General features: G+C 40.6%; 1 protein-coding gene across 2 annotated transcripts in view; it reads right to left on the reverse strand.

The window, feature by feature from the left end:
• The window catches only part of TOM1L1 (target of myb1 like 1 membrane trafficking protein), a 75,230-nt gene that overhangs the window by 24,129 nt on the left and 27,193 nt on the right, over positions 1-23,908 (reverse strand). For both annotated transcript variants that reach the window (XM_025859404.2, XM_073883699.1), the window contains 4 exons: positions 15,226-15,359; positions 3,106-3,166; positions 2,584-2,701; positions 1,612-1,708 (listed from right to left, as the gene is read on the reverse strand). In XM_025859404.2, the coding sequence (XP_025715189.1) occupies positions 1,612-1,708; positions 2,584-2,701; positions 3,106-3,166; positions 15,226-15,359 (410 nt within the window). The remainder of the gene's footprint in view (positions 1-1,611; positions 1,709-2,583; positions 2,702-3,105; positions 3,167-15,225; positions 15,360-23,908) is intronic.

The following is a 23,908-nucleotide window of genomic DNA, read 5'->3' on the forward strand; positions in this document are numbered from 1 at the left end:
GGGCAACTCTAAAAATATGTCTAAATCCACTGATGTAAAAACGTATGTATTTTTATCAAGATATGCCAAGCTATGTTAAGTGAAAAACAAAAGCAAGGTTCAAAAGAGTATGTACAGTCCATTGTATTTAATAAAGGAGAAAAAAGTCATATTCATTATTTACCTAAAGACACTTTGGAAGGACAAATAAGAAAGTGGCTACCAGGGAAGAGGCAGGATGTGACCTAAGGAGAGGGGGAACTGGAAGCACGGGGGTGGGGTGAGATCAAGCACTGTCCTTATAGATCTTTTATATTATTTTGATACCTGAATCATGGAAATACATTGTCTATTACTTAAAATATTTCCATTTAAAAGGAAAAAAAAAAGCAGCCTTTGATGTACAGAAAATCCAACTTCCGTGTATTTTTTGCTGTATCTACTCTATCCTGCTTCTCCTTGACCTTAAGGGAATCGTGCCTTTTTCAGGTTCTTCAGCATCTTTCTTGTGTTGGTTTATGCAAAGAGGCACATGTTTTTATTATTTCCTTTCTTATGCAAATTTAAGATCGTATACACACATTACTTTGCACACTTCTTCACTTCATAATATACTGGTGATTGTCCCTCACATAATGTATTGGTGATTTGTCCCCTAGCTGTATAGTAATCCATTGTGTAGATATTTAGGCCACAGCTGATGCATACTTGAGTCATTTCCAATTACTAGCCGTGCCCAAATGTTGTCAAGAATAATCTTGTGAACACCTCATTTTGCATGAGTATGAATTCCTAGAAATGAGATGGTGGGTTCAAAGGTAAATGCATTTTAATTGAAATAGATATTGCCACTTGCCCCTCATAAGAATGGCATAATTTTGTGACCGTATCTGTCTTTCCATAGCCAATAAAGTACATTAACAAACATTTAGACTCTTACCAATCTGCGAGGTTAAAAATAAAAAGTCATCGTAGTTTAATTTATATTTCTGTAACTTTAAGTAAGGTTGAGCATCACTGCATCTGTTTATAGGCCGTTTGTATCTCTTTTTTGGTGAACTATCAGTTCGTCTGACCTGCTTCTTCATAGCTGTATGAACCTGGGGCCATTTCTATTCCCTAAATCTCAGCCTTTTCTCCTGTAAAATGGGCATAATGACAACAGCATAGATCTGAGAGTTTTTGCAAAGATTAAATGGAATAAACAAACACAGCTTAGCAAAGTGCCTGGCACATGGCAAATGCTCCGTAAACTGGTGTGGCCATTACTTCTTTTAACTCCCTTGTCATTCAATTCCCTTTGTTCTTCCCCCATCTCCTGTTACCACTGAAAAATAACAGAAATAATTTTTGGAAGGCTTATCACCTAGAGTGCTGTATTAGGAGGTACATATAGCATCTCACAGAATCTTTTCAAGAATCCTAGGAAGTATTCTCAGAAGAAAAATGAAGGTTCACACTGGTGAAGTTTCTCATCCAAGGTCATGCAGCTGGTAGAAAGCAGAGCTGAGATTCTAACTCAGGACTGTCCGATTCCTAAGTCTCTGCTTTTTCTCTTATGTCATGCTTTCTTAAGTATGAGGAATCAGAAGGAGATGGTATTACCTCTGGAGTATTACTGGACATACTTACAGGGGTGTTTCTGTATTTTCCAAGGCTAGTAAATCCACCTGTGGACGAAGACTGGGGTTCAAGTTGTTTGTTACAACAGGACTTGGAGAGCTGAAATCTAGAACACAAAATGGACTTGTTTGGTTTTAAAACATTTGTCATTCAGTTGTTCTGTTCGATTTTCCACAATAAAAACAGAAACAAAACAGATATTTCTGCCACCATAAAATGATTTCCTCAAACAGAAATTAAAGGACATTATTAATGGTAACTAGAAAGAGAAACGCTGCCACAAAAAAAGGATGCTGTGAAGGTAACAAATGTTATTATATCGGGTTTTCTGAAATCCCAAACTGATCTAGAATGGGAGGGATTTTATGTGTCTTGTTCTCTCAAGCACAAAAGTAAAAAGCTAGGGCATATATGGAGCTCTACTCTCTCCTGCCCAAGCTCTCAACTTCCTATAATCCTAAGTGAGACACCCCAAAGTAGGAAAGTCTCAAAGGCTGGGTGGCTAAAAGGTGGCAGACAGGTGATTTCAAATTGGACTTCTATCTCAAAAACCTTGTTTTTTCCTCCACATTTCACCACCATGTAGATCAGTCCTCCTAATTCCTGACTTTCTCTACCTGCATCAAATATTCCCTTACCTAATGCTGTAGCATAGCAGAGAGACCCAAAGGTCATAATGTGTGGTTCAGAGTGGTTTTAAGTTTGGCCATGACGTTGAGCCACCTCTATAAAAGCAGGCCAGGTGAATTCGATGAGATTCTAAGCCAGGGGGATGGGTTTCAACCCTCCCCTGCCCCCCAAATATATCCCATTGCTGGGTTTGACCCAACAGTTGCCAAGGAATAATTACATCTCCTGATACAGTTCTCTGATATTCAAACAGACTTCAGTCCCTTCCAGGTTGCATTTAATCATGAAACCAAGCAGAACTGTTTCACATCAAGCTCTTCTGCTGGTCTGAAAGGCCCATGTGCTATTTACTTAAGTCTGAAAGCTGAGCATTCATGGTGTTGAGTTCTCCCAGAGAGGCCCTAGGCATTGGAGGACTGAGCCTAAGGTCCAAGAGATCACAGGATGGGGCAGAAGGTTCACTGGTAGTCTGAAAACAAAGCAAACAAAAATATAATTCAGAAAAAATGTTGTCAGATAATTCGTCATGGCTTTCTCCCCAGGGACTATTTTTTTTTTTTTTTTTTTTTTGGAGAAAGGAAAATCCTATTTGGATGCATCTTGAAGAATACTCTATTCAACAGCTAACACTTGTACTAATCACATCTCACCACCTACATGAGTTTCTACATAATCAGACAATATTCTTGTGACCCCTTATTAGTAACTTAATAACACTGAATTGTTAAGGCAAACACTCTACACCACCAAAACCACTCCAAATTGTTAATGGATGTCTCCTCTGTTTTAAGACTTGTTTTAGGTAAGCCTTATTCCCTACTGTAAAATTTGTAAAATGTTCAATTGTTTTTTATAACATTTTTGTTCACTTACATTGGCATCTTCCCTCTGGTTCCTATTTTGCTCCAAAATCCTTTGTTGGTTCCGAGTGAATCTGTTTGAGAGCACAACATAAGTATTTAAAAGAAAATATATATGAAAATGCTATAATCCTTAAAAATTATTAACATGCAAATATGCTGGAAACAAAGACAATCAGCCTCATCCCCATTGACTCCCAATAAAGTACTTTAATAAATTTTTCTTCCAAAAAAAGTATTTTTTTCCAGTTTATAGGGGTTGTAGTGCCTTTAGAGAAAACTGTGAGAAAATACATATTAAGAACTAGTAATAGGGGTGCCTGGGTGGCTCAGTTGGTTGAGCGTCTGACTCTTGACTTCAGCTTGGGTTGTGATCTCAGGGTCATGATGGCAAGCCCCACATTAGGCTCTGCGTTGGGCACGGAGTCTGCTTGAAGTTTTCTCTCTCTCCTCTGCCCTTCCCCCCTACTCATGCACTTGTGCTTGCTCTCAAATAAATAAATTTAAAAAAATGAGTGGTAGTTCCATCACCTAGAAATGGTCCCTACTATCATCATGATGCCTTTCCTTTCGGTAATCTTTTTCTGTAAATTAATCTATTTTTAAGCTTATTTACAATTATATTTCACATAGTTCTGTATCCTAATTCAATTACGTTGCATTTTTCCAGTTATTCAAAAATGCAATTTTTAGTGGCTGCATATTTTACCTTCTATGAACGTAGCATACATTTAACTTTTTTTTTTTTTTAACACATTTTATCTATCCATTTGAGAGAGAGACAGCACACGAGTGGCGGAAGAGGCAGAGGGAGAGGGAGAAACAGACCCCCCCCACCAGCTGAGCATGGAACCGGACACAGGGGCTCGATCTCAAGTCCCCGAGATCATGACCTGAGCCGAAGTCAGACGGCTTAACCAACTGAGCCACCCAGGTGCCCCCACGTTTAACTATTCTTAATCTCAAATATTTAACTTGTTTCCAATCCTGCCATTATAAAAAAATGTTCCATAACAATTCCAATACATTTAACATATTTTCAGCTTATCTTCATTTTTATGACACCTGATATCTACTAAAAATATTGATCTTTTACAACTTAAATTTTACATTGCTTGAACACTGGGAATAAAAGAGGAACAGATATGTAAATAAACAATAGGTTTGAAAGAATAGTGAAGTTGAAGGCAGGAGTCCAAGGATCAAGTGTCAGCTTTATTATCACAGAGCTATAAGATCGTGGATATAGCTTCTGATCCCCAGTTCTCTGCTAAAAGAGAATAGCAGCATTTGAAGCATTTCCTCAGAAAGTTATTCTCAGGGGTGACCCCTAGAAAGATAATACAGGTGGATGAATGTGGAAATTCTTTGCAAACTAAGAGTTGTTTTAGAAACATACTAAATTAGAACACGAACTTAGGTTTAAGGGTTTTTTCCCTTTCTAGAACACATGTTTTTTCTTCCACCTCCTTATGGCATTGGCTTTTTGCATGCTAGTTATGTGCTGGGTAAGAACAACCCTCAAAGATCAAGTGTCGAGTAGCAAACTTCTGTTTTCTTATTTGCACAACTCTTCCCTAGATGTAATGAGCAGAGACTTTAGGGGATGTTGGAATAGGGCAAACATATTTTGCATGTGGATAGATGTGAATCTTTGGGGGAACAGAGGGCAGACTGTGATGAACAGAATAGGGCTCCCCCCTTCCAAGATACCTATACCCTAGTCATTGGAACAGTGAATATGTTAGGTTGGATGGCAAATGGAAGGTTGCCTTAATAAGGAGACTTTAATAGGGAGATTAGCCTGGACTATACAGATGAGCAATGTAATGACAAAAGCCCTTAAATGTGAAGAGGCAGGCAAAAGGGGAAGCAAGAATGATACAGTATAAAAAAACTCAACTAGCCCATGTTGGCTTTGAAGATGGTGGAAAGGGATCATGCGCCAAGGAGAGTGGGCAGCCTCGAGAAGCTGCAGAAGTTAAGCAAACGGATTCTCCTCTAGAGCCTCCAAAAATGAGTGTACCCCTATTGACACCTTGATGTTAGCCCAGCAAGACCCATTTTGGACTCTTACAGAACTGTAGGATAAGAAGTTTAGGCTGTTTTGAACCACTAACTTTGTGATAATTTGTTACAGCAGCTACAGGAAACAAATATAGCGGGCGCCTGGGTGGCTCAGTTGGTTGAGCAACTGCCCTTGGCTCGGGTCATGATCCTGACACTCTGACCCTCCCCCCACTCATGCTCTCTCTCTAATAAACAAATAAAATCTTTAAAAAAAAAAAACTAATATAGCAAGACTACTATCTTTTCTAGAGGCAAAAAAATCTCTCTCTGAATCTTAGGACTTCAGTGTTTCGGTCCCACAGTTGAGTGTAGTTACTTTTGGCATACATGGTTCAGGGCTCAATCAGAATGAGCCATTCACAGAAGGAACCCAATCGCTTGATATCTAGACCCAATAAACAGATATTCCCCTTCAGAAGAAGCTTTTAGTCAGTGGTCTTAATGGTTTGTAATAGAACTCCCCAAAAGGAAAACCAGAGGCAGCATACTGCTGACAGCCATGTGGTTTTCCTGAGCTTGTCTTCCACTTACTAAGATCTATGCTGCAGAAAACAAAAGGCAAGAATCTGAGTTTGTTCAGTGCTCAGACAACACTGGTTGCTGGGCTCACATGCTCCATCAGCACACGGTCATCTCTTCATATGAATGAATGGCTGCAGTCTCTGATAGCCCGTATGTAAGAGACAGTAAAGGAAAAAACTTATTTCATAGGTATTGGTTTTATTTCACTGATTCTCTCGGTTCATTCATGATCAACAGAAAAAACTCTAAGTCAGTAAGTTAAAAGGCCCAGTGGGATGTTAAGGGGGGGCGGGAGAAGAAATTAATATTTAATGAGTGTCCACATGCTAGCACTCCCCAAGGTGCTTTCATATACATGAACTCATTTAGTACTCAAAACAAAAACAAAACACAGCAAATAAGTAATATTATCCTCTTTAATAGATAGGAACAAACTTAAGTCTTAAAAAGGTAAGCAATCTTGAGGGGGGCGGAGCAAGATGGTGGAGGAGTAGGAGACCTGGATTTCGTTTGGTCTCAGGAATTCAGCTGAATAGGGATCAAACCATTCTAAACACCTACGAACTCAACAGGAGATCGAAGAAGAGAGTAGCAACAACTCTCTGAACAGAGAAGTGACCACTTACTGGAAGGTAGGACGAGCGGAGAAGTGAACCCAAAGCGATACTCGATATTCGGGAGGATAGACGGCAGGGGGGGGGGCCTCCGTTGGATGCTTCTGGCAAGTGATAGAGCCGGGGAGCACAAAATCGGAACTTTTAGAAGCCAGCTCTGCTGAGGGACGTCGCTCCAGTGGCTAAGCGGAGGGTGGAACCCTCGGGGTCACAGAAAGACCGGGGGTGCCTGAGTGCAGCAGAGCTCCCAGGGATCGGAGCGGGGAAGCCGGCTGCAGAGGCGGAGCCGAGGCGCGGGCTCTCAGCTCGAGGTTGCCATAAATTGTGATCCGCGGCCCAGTCGGGCCACTGCTCCTCCAGCAGGGACCCAACAAGCGGCAGAGCCGGGGAGACTCCCCTTCCTACCCTGGGGGGAGCGGCACGGGAGCGCACCACAGGGATCTGCTGGGTTTGGAGACTCCACACAGGGTCGGGAGCAAGAGATAGAAACACTCGGTCACAGGCCAGGTGAGCATGGAGTGCGGCCGGAGACCAGGGACACGGGAGTGACTGCTTTTCTCTGGGGGTGCACTGAGGAGCGGGGCCCCGAGTTCTCGGCTCCTCGGGGCAGAGATTGGGAGGCCACCATTTTCACTGTGGTACTCCAAAGCTGTACTGAGAGCTTGCAGGGAACAAAAGCTCCCGAGAGCAGACCCGAGCACATTGCTTAGCCCGGACAGACAAGGGCGGGGCAAATCCGCCTCCGGCAAAGACATTTGGAAACCACAGCAAGAGGCCCCTCCCCCAGAAGATCAGCACCAACAGCCAGCAAGCCAAGACCAAGTTTACCAATCAAGGAGAACGGGAGAACTCCAGCGCTAGGGGAATACTGCACATAGAATTCATGGCTTTTTTACCATGATTCATTAGCTTTTCAAAGTTAATTTTTTTAACTTTTTTTTTTTTCAATTTTTCTTTTTCCCTTTTTCAACTAACATCTTATCAATCCTTTAAAAAAAAACATTTTTTATTTTTCTTTTTTAGAGTCATATTTTATCCCTTCATAGTAGTTACCCTTATTTTAGGCATATATATATATATGTTGTTCTCTCTTTAAAATTTTGAGATAGTTTCTTCTAACAGATCAAAATATACCCTAAACATTAGTGTATGGCTTTGTTCTAGTCTCCTGCCTGATCATATTCTCTCCCTTTTTTAAATCTTCGTTCTTTTTTCAAACAACTTATCAATTCCTTTTATAAAATCTTTTATAATTTTCATCTTTACAGTCATATTCCATCCGTTCATTGTATTAACCCTTATTTTGAACATATATAAGTCTTTCTTCCTTTAAAATTTTAGGAGGCACATTCTTCTAACAGACCAAATAACGCCCAAAATCCAGTGTGTGGCACTAATCTATGCACTAGCCTGATCATATTTGATCATATTGTTTTTTTTTTGTTTTCTTCTGTTTTTGTTTGGTTTTATCTTTTTCATTTTTTTTCCTCTTTTTCTTTCTTTCCCTTTCTTTTCCCCTGGTTTCAGGTCTTTTCTGATTTGTAGAGAGTACATTTGCTGGGGACATTGTTAAACTGTTAGCATTTTGTTCTCTCATTCATCTATTCTCCTCTGGACAAAATGACAAGATGAAAAAAATCACCTCAGCAAAAAGAACAAGAGGTAGTACCTTCTGCCAGGGACCTACTCAATACGGACATTAGTACGATGTCGGACCTAGAGTTCAGAATCATGCCTTTAAAGATACTAGCTGGGCTGGAAAAAAGTGTGGAAGTTATTAGAGAAACCCTTTCTGGAGAAATAAAAGAACTAAAATCTAACCAAGTCGAAATCAAAAAGGCTATTAATGAGGTGCAATCAAAAGTGGGGGCACTAACTGCTAGGATAAATGAGGCAGAAGAGAGAATCAGCGATATAGAAGACCAAATGATGGAAAATAAAGAGGCTGAGAAAGAGAGAAACAACTACAGGATCACAAGGGCAGAATTCCAGAGATAAGCGATACCATAAAATGAAACAACATTAGAATAATTGGGATCCCAGAAGAAGAAGAAAGAGAGAGAGGGGCAGAAGGTATATTGGAGCAAATTATAGCAGAGAACTTCCCTAATGTGGGGAAGGAAACAAGCATCAAAATCCAGGAGGCACAGAGAACCCCTCCCAAAATCAGTAAAAATAGGTCAACACCCCGACATATAATAGTAAAATTTACGAGTCTCAGAGAAAATCCGGAAAGCAGCTAGGGAGAAGAGATATGTAACCTACAATGGTAGAAACATTAGATTGGCAACAGACCTATCCACAGAGACGTGGCAGGCCAGAAAGGACTGGCAAGATATCTTCAGAGCACTAAACGAGAAAAATATGCAGCCAAGAATACTATATCCAGCTAGGCTATCACTGAAAATAGAAGGAGAGATAAAAAGCTTCCAGAACAAACAAAAACTAAAGGAATTTGCAAACACGAAACCAGCCCTCCAAGAAATATTGAGAGGGGTCCTCTAAGCAAAGAGAGAACCTAAAAGCAGCAAAGAGCAGAAACGAACACAGACAACAGACAGTTAACAGTCACCTTACAGGTAATACAATGGCACTAAATTCATACCTTTCAATAGTTACCCTGAATGTAAATGGGCTAAATGCCCCAATCAAAAGACACAGGCTATCAGATTGGATTAAAAAACAAGACCCATCAATATGCTGTCTGCAAGAGACTCATTTTAGACGCAAAGACACCCCCAGATTGAAAGTGAGGGGGTGGAAAACCATTTACCATGCTAATGGACACCAAAAGAAAGCTGGGGTGGCAATCCTTATATCAGACAAATTAGATTTTAAAACAAAGACTGTAATAAGAGATGAAGAAGGACACTATATCCTACTTAAAGGGTCTATCCAACAGGAAGATCTAACAATTGTAAATATCTATGCCCCTAACATGGGAACAGCCAATTTTATAAGGAAATTAATAACAAAAGCAAAGAAACACATTGACAACAATACAATAATAGTGGGGGACTTTAACACCCTCTTGACTGAAATGGACAGATCATCAAAGCAAAAGATCAACAAGGAACTAAAGATTTTAATGACACACTGGACCAAATGGACTTCACAGACATATTCAGAACATTCCATCCCAAAGCAACGGAATACACATTCTTCTCTAGTGCCCATGGAACATTCTCCAGAATGGATCACATCCTAGGTCACAAATCAGGTCTCAACTGGTACCAAAAGATTGGGATTATTCCCTGCATATTTTCAGACCACAATTCTTTGAAAGTATAACTCAATCACAAGAGGAAAGTCAGAAAGAACTCAAGAACATGGAGCTAAAGAACATTCTACTAAAGAATGATGGGTCAACCAGGAAAGTAAAGAAAAATTAAAAAAATTCACGGAAACCAATGAAAATGAAAACACAACTGTTCAAAATCTTTGGGATGCAGCAAAGGCAGTCCTGAGAGGAAAGTATACAGCAACAGAAGCCTTTCTCAAGAAATAAGAAAGGTCTCAAATACACAACCTAACCCTACACCTAAAGGAGCTAGAGGAAAAAAACAGCAAATAAAGCCTAAATCCAGCAGTAGAAGAGAAATTATAAAGATCAGAGCAGAAATCAATGAACTAGAAACCAAAAGAACAGTAGAACAGATCAACGAAACTAGGAGCTGGTTCTTTGAAAGAATTAACAAGATTGATAAACCCCTGGCCAGACTGATCAAAAAGAAAAGAGAAATGACCAAAATCAACAAAATAATGAATGAAAGAGGAGAGAATACAACCAACACCAAAGAAATACAAACAATTATAAGAATATATTATGAGCAACTCTATGCCAGCAAATTAGATAACCTGGAAGAAATGGATGCATTCCTAGAAATGTATCAACTACGAAAATTGAACAAGGAAGAAAGAGAAAACCTGAACAGACCTATAACCATAAGGAAATTAAAGCAGTCATCAAAATCTCCCAAGAAACAAAAGCCCAGGGCCAGATGGCTTCCCAGGGGAATTCTACCAAACATTTAAAAGAAGAATTAATACCTATTCTCCTGAAACTGTTCCAAAAAATAGAAATGGAAGGAAAACTTCCAAACTCATTTTATGAGGCCAGCATTACCTTGATTCCAAAACCAGACAAAGACCCCATCAAAAAGGAGAATTACAGACCAATATCCTTGATGAACATGGATGCAAAAATTCTCACCAAAATACTAGCCAATAGGATCCAACAGTACATTAAAAGGATTATTCACCATGATCAAGTGGGATTTATCCATGGGCTGCAAGGTTGGTTCAACAGCCGCAAATCAATCAACGTGATACAATACATTAACAAAAGAAAGAACAAGAATCATAGGATCCTCTCAATAGATGCAGAAAAAGCATTTGACAAAGTCCAGCATCCTTTCTTGATCAAAACTCTTCAGAGTATAGGGATAGAGGGTACATACCTCAATATCATAAAAGCCATCTATGAAAAACCTACAGCGAGTATCATTCTCAATGGGGAAAGGCTGAGAGCCTTTCCCCTAAGGTCAGGAACGCGGCAGGGATGTCCACTCTCACCACTGCTATTCAGCATAGTATTAGAAGTCCTAGCCACAGCAATCAGACAACAAAAAGAAATCAAAGGCATCCAAATCGGCAAAGGGAAGTCAAACTCTCACTCTTTGCAGATGATATGATACTGTATGTGGAAAACCCAAAAGACTCCACCCCAAAACTGCTAGAACTCATACAGGAATTCAGTAAAGTAGCAGGATATAAAATCAATGCACAGAAATCGGTGGCATTCCTATACACCAACAACAAGACAGAAGAGAGACAAATCAAGGAGTCTATCCCATTTACAATTGCACCCAAAACCATTAGATACCTAGGAATAAATCTAACCAAAGAGGCAAAGGATCTGTACTCAGAAAACTATAAAATACTCATGAAAGAAATTGAAGAAGACACAAAGAAATGGAAAAACGTTCCATGCTCATGGATTGGGAGAATCAACATTGTGAAGATGTCAATGCTACCTAGAGCAATCTACACATTCAATGCAATCCCCATCAAAATACCATCCACTTTTTTCAAAGAAATGGAACAAATAATCCTAAAATTTGTATGGAACCAGAAGAGACCCCGAATAGCCAGAGGAATATTTAAAAAGAAAAGCAAAGCTGGCGGCATCACAATTCCGGACTTCCAGCTCTATTACAAAGCTGTCATCATCAAGACAGTATGGTACTGGCATGAAAAGAGACACATAGATCAATGGAACAGAATCGAGAGCCCAGAAATGGACCCTCAACTCTATGGTCAACTCATCTTTGACAAAGCAGGAAAGAATGTCCAATGGAAAAATGACAGTCTCTTCAACAAATGGTGTTGGGAAAATTGGACAGCCACATGCAAAAGAATGAAACTGGACCATTTCCTTACACCACACACAAAAAAGGACTCCAAATGTTTGAAAGACCTAAACGTGAAACAGGAGTCCATCCAAATCCTAAAGAAGAACACAGGCAGCCACCTCTTCGACCTCAGCGACAGCAACTTCTTCCTAGAAACATCGCCAAGGCAAGGGAAACAAGGGCAAAAATCAACTATTGGGATTTCATCAAGATAAAAAGCTTTTGCACAGCAAAAGAAACAGTCCATAAAACCAAAAGACAACCGACAGAACCTGAGAAAATATTTGCAAATGACATATCAGATAAAGGGCTAGTATCCAAAATCTATAAAAAACTTACAAACTCAACACCCAAAGAACAAATAATCCAATCAAGAAATGGGCAGAAGACATGAACAGACATTTTTCCAAAGAAGACATCCAAATGGCCAACAGACACATGAAAAAGTGCTCAACATCGCTCGGCATCAGGGAAATCCAAATCAAAACCTCAATGAGATACCACCTCACACCAGTCAGAATGGCTAAAATTAACAAGTCAGGAAACGACAGATGTTGGCGGGGATGCGGAGAAAGGGGAACCCTCCTACACTGTTGGTGGGAATGCAAGCTGGTGCAGCCACTCTGGAAAATAGTATGGAGGTTCCTCAAACAGTTGAAAATAGAGCTACCATATGATCCAGCAATTGCACTACTGGGTATTTACCCCAAAGATACAAATGTAGGGATCTGAAGGGGTACGTGCACCCCAATGTTTATAGCAGCAATGTCCACAATAGCCAAACTGTGGAAAGAGCCAAGATATCCATCGACAGATGAATGGATAAAGAAGATGTGGTCAATATACACAATGGAATATTATGCAGCCATCAAAAGGAATGAGATCTGGCCATTTGCAACGACGTGGATGGAATTGGAGGGTGTTATGCTGAGTGAAATAAGTCAATCAGAGAAAGACATGTATCATATGACCTCACTGATATGAGGAATTCTTAATCTCAGGAAACAAACTGAAGGTTGCTGGAGTGGTGGGGGGTGGGAGGGAGGTAGTGGCTGGGTGATAGACATTGGGGAGGGTATGTGCTATGGTGAGCGCTGTGAATTATGGAAGACTGTTGAATCACAGATCTGTACCTCTGAAACAAATAATGCAATATATGTTAAGAAAAAAAAGAAGAAGATAGCAGGAGGGGAAGAATGAAGGGGAGTAAGTTGGAGGGGGAGACGAACCATGAGAGACGATGGACTCTGAAAAACAAACTGAGGGTTCTAGAGGGGAGGGGGGTGGGGGGATGGGTTAGCCTGGTGATGGGTATTAAAGAGGGCACATTTTGCGTGGAGCATTGGGTGTTATGCACAGACAATGAATCATGGAACACTACATCAAAAGCTAATGATGTAATGTATGGTGATTAACATAACAATAAAAAAATTAAAAAAAAGGTAAGCAATCTTCCCAGATATCTGCAAGATTTGATTCATAAAAAAATTTTTTTGAATCCAGCCCTGTTCCCCTACTTCCCTTATGAACCACTAAGTAGGGTCCACACAAGGGAAAACTGTCTCACCCAAAATGCCAACATCATTCTTATTGAGAAAAGATCTAGAAAAAGTGTGGGGAGCACAGACGCTCTAGAATTACTATGACAGGAAGTCCTAGGGATAGTTTTGGAAAGAGATCATGAGACTTGCCTGGAGCTGTGGGACTTTTTTTCTCCTTTTTTCAAGGTTCCTAATCATAGATCTTTGGGTGCATTTCTGTACAACTGTTTTATACAGTATTTTAAAAGTACTGAAATATTTTGCTTTATATAGGTGACATTAACTGTTAACTCAGATTCATTCGCTTTAACTTTTTATTAGGAAACTTTCAAACCTATAGAAAAGTAAAGAGAACAGTATGATGAACACCCCTGTATTCCTCAGCTAAGTTTAATAACCGTATCTTTTGCCAGATTTGCTTTACACATTTTTTGCTGAAATATTTAAAATTATAGACTTTAGGACATTTCATGCCTAGGTATTTTAGAAGGCGTTCTCCAAAAATAAATGCATTTTCCAACTTAAGCACTGACTTAACCATTATTTCCCCCCTTAAGTCCTTAATATTAATATTCCATCCATAATCAAATTTCTCTCAGTAGGAACTAAATGTTTTTTAATGTTAGTGTGCTCAAAGTAGGATCCAGGTAAAGCCCACACATTACATTTGGTTGCTGTTCCTTTTATTTATTTATTTATTTACATTTTGACCCCCTCCCCCCCATTACGCCCACCTCCCACCCCCCGGACCTCTGGCAACCACACCAAGTTCCTCTGTACCTATGAGCTTGGTTGTTTTGTTTGTTTGTTAGATTCCACACGTTTTTATACATTAAGACAGAGGAAAAAGTCACCTGTCAGTCTAGGCATGCCCCAGCACCTGGGGGCTGGATCTTGGCTGCTCACTCTCTCCCCAGGCCTGTGTGGTTTTCCATAGCTTCACAAACCCTCCGAGCTCCTGCTCTGCTTCTTGTTCCATCGATGCCCACTCATTTTGCAGTGCTCATCATAACGGCACCTCCTCATCGACACTCCCCTTTTCCCCCTCCTCCCCACCTGGATTAGGTCTGGCTGGTATTCTTACCAAGCCGACCTCCTGCACTTTGTTTCACAGCACTTATTTCAATTTCCAAGTGTGTCTATTTGTACTCAAGGTGTTTTTCTGACTTAGAGCCTTGCCTATTCCAGTAGATTATAAGACTCTTACTTTGATGAATAAATGAGTTAGAAACAACTAAATGCCCATAAGTGAACTGGGAAAGACATGGACTATTATGGAGTTCTTAAACATAATAGCTTATCAAAAGGAATTCAAAGCATAGGCTACACAAATACTTGTGATGCAGTGAATAAAACTGGAGAAACAGAAATGTATGTTCTTTACATGAGCACAACTAAAAAAAAAGGAAAAAGACTAAAATGTAGTGACAAAATGATGAATATTTAAAGTTTTTGCCTTCATACTTTTCTGAATGGAAATTAAAAAAAAAAACCTATGTTCATGTACAAAATGTCCTCACTACTGCTCTGGTTTTGTATAGACTATTTTCTTCATATACAATATCCTCCCCTCTCCTCTGCACTGTTCTATGTTCTTGTCCATCTCGAACTTAGGATAAACCTCACTTTTACCAAGATGCTGTTTATACTGTTCATCTGTTTGAGTCTACAATGTGCTCAGTGCAGACATTATCAGGTGAATAAGATCCAGGCCCTGCTATGGTCAGATGTTTACACCGCCTGAGAAAGCCCCCGTCACTGTGTAGATGTGCAACTCATTCTTGCAAGCCGTATCACAAGCTCCCAGAAGGCCAGGACCATATTCCCACTCTTGGAAGGAAGGCAGCCTTGTCCTGAAGCTGTTCCTGGTCTTAACTGAGTGTTTACCCAGCAGGTACTCTTCTAAGAATGCTGAACCACTGGTGGAGAAAGTACAAGTGCAGGAGGGTAGGGAGGGTGTACATCAGCTCACCTCTCACATCCAAGGAGGGCGTTGTTCAAATCCTCATTCACTTGAATTAGCTCAACAGTTACATCTTCATTCTCCACCACTATGAGCAGGTCCATAATCCTCTCCTGCATCTCCCGACCTGTCTTATAAAGTTTCTGTCAAAGAAAAGGAGAGAAATTTCTTTTTCTGTGCTAGGGAAGTTCTATGAAGAGACTGATGTACCAATGCATATATGCCTGTTGCTCACTTCCTCCATGAGTGACCTACAAGAGATTACCGAATTATTTAATTATGTACAAGCTGTCCTTCTTATCAGAAGGCAAGTGAGTTACACAAGATTATATTTTCCTCTAAAAACCAAAATGGGTGTCATAAGAACTCGGGTACACTGCACAGAACACTAGACTAGAAATTAGAACTGGTATATGGGAATTCTAGAGGTACTGCTTACTAGCTGCAGAATACAGCAATCACTTGTTTTCTAAATCTCAGTTTCCTCATTTGATAAATGAAAGTTATACTAATTGCCACATCTACCTCAAGGGGTGACATAAAAAGCAAATGAGATGTGTATAATGAGGAACTCTAGCACCATAAAGCACTACATAAAACAGAAAATGCTTACTGTCGCTATTAGTGATAGAAGAAAGTAGTAGTTAAAATGCATTTATAGTGGCACAATTTTCCTATTACGTTTTATTTAAATAAATAAAGTTTACAATTACAACATCACATCCCAACATAAACTGAACCAAAATTAGAAAAAAAAAAAAAAAAAAAAGTCAGGAATACTATCCTTGTTAGGACTGCCCGGAGTCACTGCATTAAGCCAGGACTGCACTCCCCAAATTAGCTTTTCCTCATAAGCATCAGGGGCATCTACAGCCGACACACTGATTCAGAATCTCCAGGGCTGAGGGTCTGGGAATATATACATATACATATTCATATATACATACACACACACACACACACACACACACACACACATATTATTTTTTAGTAAGCATCCTGAAGTGTTTCTTATGTACACGGACAATTTGAAAACTGCTGCCTTACAACTTATATCCTTATAGGCAAGCCTGAGGAGCATAAAACTAATACTCATATTTCTTCAAACCCACGTCAGCTAGAATTTGTAAACATAATAAGGTCAGGCAAGAACACCTTCAAAATGAGAGCAACAGAACTTGCTAGATCATCAGACTATTCCACTCTCTTACTCGTTTTCCCTCAAGAAAGACAGACCTGCTGAAAAACTTAGAGTCGACAAAACCCATTTAGAATCTCAAACCATCTATTACAAGAATCCTGACAGGAAATCTCTAAATAAATCAATCAAAGCATTAATAATTGCAATTTGGACTCAGAGGTAGAAGCCACTACCCTCTACAGAATCCTAACAAAAATATTTAGAAGACAAAAGGAAATGAAAAGGAAAAAAGAAATACAGACAGATAAAGGATAGACTCTGGGTTTTGTAACTGCAATCTGCAGCCAGAAAAACCATCCTCTTTGCTAAGGACATGGCCACTATCAGTAGGGGTTGGCAAACTTTTTCTTAAAGGCCCAGATAGTATTAAATATTTTCTGCTTTGTGGACCATATGTTCTCTGTCAGAGAACAGAACTCCAGGACTTTGCCATTATAACGTAAAAGCAACTACGGGTGATATGCAAATAAGTGGGTGTGGCCATATCCTAATAAAACAAAGACAGGTGGTGGGCTAATTTTGGCTTTCTATGGCCCCCTGGAATAGTGCAAAGAGAGCAGACTTTAGACTCAGTAGACCAAAGGCCACCCCCATATGCATACCTGACATGGGATTTAAATGTTAGATTCAGGTTTTTTTAAACTTTTTTTTAAGATTTTATTTTTATTTATTTGACAGAGAGAGAGATAGCAAGAGCAGGAACACAAGTAGAGGGAGTGAGAGAGGGAGAAGCAGGCCTCCCGCCCAGCAGGAAGCCCGATGCGGGACTCGATCCCAGGACCCTGGGATCATGACCTGAGCTGAAGGCAGATGCTTAATGACTTAGCCACCCAGGTGCCCCAGTTTTGTTTTTTCACACATCCATAAAACAAGGATAACAACTATCTTGCAGGGTTGTTGTAAAAATAGGAAATGGTAAAGTGGAAACCCCAGGGTGACTGGCATACAGTGGGTAGTCAATAAATGTATTAATGACTGCATAAGAAGTATCACTGGAAAGTTAACTAGATAGCTAATACAACCCTGTAATACACCTTTACTTAGGACCCAGTGTTATTCCAAGGAGAGAACAAAGAACAGCCTTTAACATAACCCCCATGATGAACGAGAACTTTTCCATTACTGAGTATAATGAAATTGTTCTTGCTCACTGGCAGCCTTACTAGAGCCATGTCAAGATCAAGGAAATACAATGGCTGTTAGATGCTCGTGACAAAAATGTAGAAATTAATTTGAAATGAATTTGCAGCCAACATCAATAGCCCCCAGTCACAAGAAGACCCTCTCAAAAGACAGATGGAATAGAAACATGAAAGGAACATCACATTTCTCAGCAGGTTTGCAGAGCAGAATTTGAAAAACCTTTTCAAAAGCCAGCCCACACTGATCTTTGCAATTGATGTCTGTCTCCGAGGAGGGCCATGCCACCTGGAAAGAGCCTAGATCAAGCAAGAGGATGGGTCAGAAGTTCCCCCACAGTAGGCACCTGCAGGGCTGTGGATGTGGGGAGCCAGCGGGGGAGAGAGTCAAAACACAGAGTAACAGCTGCTGGTGCATATGTCCATCACAGAGCCCCTGGAATTGCCCCCCTTAAATACCATATCAAAACAAAGGTAGGCTTCACAGTTCAAGGGAATTTAACAATCAATTCAAAAGTCCTTAGAGCAAAACAAAAAGAGCTCATTAAGAGCTTCTTCTCCTGACATCCAGATGGCTCCTAGTCCTCATGGAGGACTCAGGAATTAAGGAAGGAGGTCCTTTTGCACTTTCAACTCCAACTGTAAGCAGCCCACATTCAGCAACACAGTCCAACTCAATAAAAAGAAAAAAAGAGAAGTGCCTGAACATCTCCCCTGAAAAAGTGAAAACGGTAAGAAATGTGTTTCTTGCAACCTTCTCTGGAAATATCTGCAAGGCAATACTCTTATTATCAGCCCATAACATACTTCCTCCCTCTCTGTCTTCCCTACCCAGACTGCAGGAGCCCCAGAGAACATCTCTATCTGCAAAAAAATAAAAAAACTACCCTTCCCACCCTAAAACTGAACAGTTCTCAGCGTCACTTGCTTGTAGTCCTTTTCCTTTACAGAGATGTCAGCTGAGTGAATAGCAAATTAATGGTCAAGATCATACTCAAAAAGATCATTAACTCAGTAGAGTCTTTCTGATTCTTTTTCCTAACCAAATATTGTCAAAATTTTATTTCCCCAAAAGTCTTTGTCTTCAGTAATTCCTTAGCTCCTTTATCCTAAAGTCATTAATTCTTCAACAAAGATCATCAATCTATTCAATTCAACAGAAATTTAATGAACTCAGGGCGCCTGGGTGGCTCAGATGGTTAAGAGTCTGCCTTCAGCTCAGTCATGATCTACAGGTCCTGGGATTGAGCCCCACGTCAGGCTCCTGACTCAGCAGGGAGTCTGCTTCTCCCTTTGCCTCTGCCTTTCCCCCTGCTTGTGCTCTCTGTCTCTCTCTCTCTGTCAAATGAATAAATAAAATCTTAAAAAAAAAGAAATTTAATAAACTCATTCAGTGTGCAGAGCATGTGCTATAAACATGCATAGTTGTATGGATTTAGAAGTATACGACTTGGTTACTGCCTTCAAGTTGCTTCCAACCTAGCTAGAGAGCTAGGAAAAAAACAGGTGAGCCATCTATACTATAAAGTCAATGAGAAGCAAGTTGGTATAATGGAGAGAACACAAGTTCAGGAGAATAAGGTTCTCCATCCAGCTCCATGAGTTGCCACTGTAAAGGAAGGGAGATGGTCTCAGAGATACTGAAAGTCCCTTCCACAAGTTTCTGAATGGTAAAGACAGTAAGTGTCCAGTGGAGGAGTTTTTATTTTACTGTGTTCCCCCCCCCAATGGTAACAAATTATCCTTACAGCATGAAATTTTAGATTGACCTGATTTTAAACTTCTCTAAGTTAGACTAAGGCTTTCTCCAGTTGTATGCTTTTTTTTTTTTTTAAGATTTTATTTATTTGACAGAGAGAAAGAGATAGTGAGAGAGAGCACAAGCAGAGGGAGCTGCAGGCAGAAGGAGAGGGAGAAGTAGGCTTCCCGCTGAGCAAGGAGCCCGATGTGGGGCTCGATCTCAGGACTCTGGGATCATGACCTGAGCCGAAGGCAGACACCTAACCAACTGAGCCACCCAGGTGCTCCATCTCCAGTTATACTCTGAAAATCAGAGCTTGCTTTCTTCTACAGAAGACTAAATCATTCTCTCCTTTCATTGCCCTACTGGGGCTAGGCAAAAGAAAGAGAAGAATGAAGAATGAAATGAGAGGTACCAGGGAAGTCAGCTATTCAAGGTAAGAGTAAAGTAGCCCAAAGCCAAGGGTAAAATGCCAAGAAAGCAAAGGCAATACTCACGCCACAACATTTCATCCCTGTGACCAGCGCAGAACTCTTGACTCATCACAACACTCAAGACTGGACGCTGCTCAGAATCTTTGTACCCCACTCTGGGAAACTAAAAGAAATCCAGTTTCCAACCCCAATGAAGGTCAAAGTCCACGAGCGATATGGCAGCAGGGAAAGGTGTCTGTCTACTACACAAAATAGTTTTTCTGCCTAAGAGACTAACAAAGAGCAGGCACCCTGCTAGTTAGCAGGGTTTCAGGATCTAATTGTTTAGCCTGAGCTGGAAGAACCAATAAGGGAGTTCATATATACCAGACTTCAGATGGAGGAACACAGACAGGGAACGGGCTCCAATAACAGAACAGGTGGTAGCAGGTAAGCACCCGCAGACAAAACAGAAGAGATTCCAAGTACAGAGGCTGGTTTTAACATTAACAAATTGCACATTAAGACTGTGACCACTGCTAAAGTGTATGTATGAGAAAAGCCAATGAATTTTTTAGAGTTGTCCTATGTGTTGAATGCCTTTTGTGCTCCAGATGCACCATCCACACACTCTGCCCTGTTCTATGCCCTGGGGCCTGGCCTGTAGGGAACACCTCACCAGGTCCCGTGCCCTCTCACTTCCGACTGAGTTCAGCAAGCAGCACGCACTGGCAGGAAATGGAAAGCAAGGAAGGAAAGTGAGATCTGGTTATTTTTCCCTCTACTCCTTCCAACCAAAAGCACCTCTACTCTTAAGGCTGCTTTCTCCATTATTCTTTCCTTTGGGTTCTGGCAAAACTTCCCTCTTGCCTATTTATGCCTTGGGATATTAGTTAATAACACAGGATAGTGACCTAGCTCCTGTGGTTTCCCTAAACCCTGCATTATCTTGCTGAATAAATAGTACCTTGATTAAACTCTCCTCAAATTATTTAAATTGAGCATGCCATTTGTTTCACTGACAAACCCTACAAAAGCATGAAAATACATACTTAGAATCATTAAAATAGTAGGATGCCAGCACAGGGCTGAACAAACAGATCAAATAAACAAAAGAGCCTCCAGAAAGATGTCCTTATATTAGAATATAGAATACGAAAGAAGGAGTGTTTGAAATTAATGGAGATGATAGGAATTGTTAGTAAATGTTATTTGGACAACCAGCCATTTAATTGGAAAAAAAATGAAGGTTCAGTCTCTCATAGCAAGGATAAAGATTTTTATTTTATTTTTTAAGATTTTATTTATTTGAGAGTGAGTGTGTGTGTGTGTGTGTGTGTGAACGAGAGGGAGAGGGAGAGAGAATATGAAGCAGTCTCTGCACTGAGTACAGAGCCCAACATGGGGATCAATCCCACAACTTCAAGATCATGACCTGAGCTGAAAATTGGAGTCTGACACTTAACCAGGTGCCCCAAAGATGTTTATTTTTAATTTTTAATTATTTTTGAGAGCAAGTGAGCGCAAAGCGGGGGGGAGGGGCAGAGGGAGAAGCAGACTCCCCGCTCAGCAGGGAGCCCGACGCAGGACTCAGTCCCAGGACTCTGGGATCATGACCTGAGCTGAAGGCAGACGCTTAACCTACTGAGCCATCCAGGAGCCCAAGATTTTTATTTTAAACTACATAAAATCTAGGGGAAAGGAAAACATTAATTTATCAAAGCTATTTTTATTGAGTGATTATATCATGCCAGGCACTGCTCTGGGAGCCAGAACCTGAGCACTAGGTGAGATGAGCTTTGTGGAGCTTCCATTCTAGTAGGAAAAGGCAGCTGAACAAATATTCAAAAAAAGCGTCCGAGTGCTAGGCAGAGGACGAAATGGCAGGAGACAAAAGTCGAGAGTCTAATGCCTGGGGAGTCAGGACAGGTTTCTCAGAGGAGGCAACATACTAAGCTCAGAGTGAGGAGAAAAAGCTGGCCATTAGAAGACAGGGGGAGCATGATGGTTGAGCATAAAATACTCTCTAGCCACGAACAAACTTGGTGTGTCCACGGAACAGGAGGGTAGCCAGTGTACATGGACCGAAGAGAAGGGTTGTGGAAGGAGAGGTAGCAGGAGCTGGTCAGGAGGGCTCTGTGGCCAGAATGAGGAGGTTGGGGTTTTATTCTAAGTGTGACGGGAAGCCACTGGATGGTTCCAAGCAAGGACAGCATGAGGTGCTCTACCTTTTAAAAAGTTACATAGAGATGCTCAATATCATTAGTCATTAGGAAATGCAAATCAAAATCATAAGATACCACTTCACACCTGCTAGACAGCTATTTAAAAAAAAACCCAGAAAATAACAAGTGTTGGCAAGGAAGCAGAGGAACTGGAACTCCTGTACAGTATCAGTGGGAATGTAAAATGGGGCAGCCACTGTGGAAAGCAGTTTGACAGTTCCTTAAAAAGTTAAACCCGGAGTCAGAATTACTATACGACCCAGCAGTGCTACTCCTAGGTATATGCTCAAAAGAAATGAACACAGGATACAAAACTGGTAGATGAATGTTCATAGCAGCATTAATAGCCAAAAGGTGAACACAACCCAAATGTCCATCAACTAATAAATGCATAAATAACATGCAGCATATCCACACAATGGAATATTATTCACTAAAGGAATGCAATTCTGCCAGGTGCCCCATGAGTGAACCCTGAAAAGAGGTTAATGATGTAGAAGTGAAAGAAACCAAACAAATAGCCACATAGTCCATCATTACATTTACATAAAATACCCAGACTAGGTAAATTCATAGAAATAGTAAGCAGGTAGATAGAACTGCGCAAAGACAAGAAGGGGGAGAGACTGCTCAATGGGTATGGGGTTTCCTTTTTGGAACTAGTTCCAAAAGTTTTGGAACCAAGTAGAAGGAATGGCTCCATTGTGAACGTACTAGATGCCACCACATCATATACTTTAAGACTGTTACTTTTTATTTTTTTTAAAAGATTTTATTTGAGAGAGAGAGCGCGAACATGAGCGTGTGCATAAGCAGGGGGATGAGCAGAGAGGGAGAAACAGGCTCCCTGCTGAGTAGGGAGCCCAATACAGCTTGATCCCAGGATTCCCAGATCATGACCTGAGCTGAAAGCAGACGCTTAGCGGACTGAGCCACCCAGGCACTCTGGTTCTTTTTTTTTTTCATGGAGGTTAATTCTTTATTATGTGAATTTTACCTCAATTTTTAGAAAAAGCAAGCTGTATAGTTTTTGGTTTCCAGCACATACTCAAGATCCAGTATTATACTCAAGATCCTGAAAACCTTCCTGATAACAAAATACCTAAAAAAAAAAAAAAAAAAAACCACCTGCTGGATATAATATAATGCTATTTTAACAAACATGCCTAAGCTTTCAAGAAAGATTGAGAAACCCTCAAAGGCTGAAAAACCATATAGGACCCAAGATAGTAGAGGCAATAAAAGTACAAGGCTTGACCCATCTGTCAAGATCCAATAACCTTGAGAGGCTGGGGTCTGATCAAGATAGGACGATGGATCAAAGACTCCCATATGCAGCTGGGATCCCTAAATAGCTAACCGATATGTAAAATAAGAAATATATATATTGGTCTCTGCCTCCGGTTCCTGACAAAGAGCTCCTAAATCCCTAGGAATTCCCTGGGTGAGAGAAGCATCTTAAGTTCTAATGAGGCAACTCTTGGTGGGCTTCTAGAGGGGGGCTGGTCACCAGAGAGACCAAACCACAATCAGAAGCTTGGAACTTCAGCCCCACCCTCCATCCTCTGCATAGGGAGAGGGGCTGAAGATTAGAGGTAATAATCAATATGCCTATGTGGTAAAGTCTCCATAAAAATCCCCAAACAAGGAGTTTAGAGGGTTTCCAGGTAGGTGAACACATCCACATCCCAACTCCAAGGGTACAAAAGCTCCTGCAGCACTTGGAACCCTTCTGGACCTTGTCCTGTATCTCTTTCACCTGACTATTCATCTGCATCCTTCGTAACACCCTCTATAATAAAGCAGTAAATATAAATGTTTCCCTGAGTTCTGTGAGGCATTCTAGCAAATGGTCCAAACCCAAGGAGGGGGTTGTGGGAACCCCCAGTTTACAGCTTACTGGTCAAAAGTATAGGATACTCAGATTTTTGCAACAGGCATCTGAAGTGGGGATGATGGTCTGACGGGACTGA

The sequence above is a fragment of the Callorhinus ursinus genome, unplaced genomic scaffold (genome assembly GCF_003265705.2).
Source record: "Callorhinus ursinus isolate GAN/ISIS: 27379988/994484 unplaced genomic scaffold, GSC_fseal_2.0 scaffold52, whole genome shotgun sequence".
NCBI lineage: Eukaryota > Metazoa > Chordata > Mammalia > Carnivora > Otariidae > Callorhinus > Callorhinus ursinus.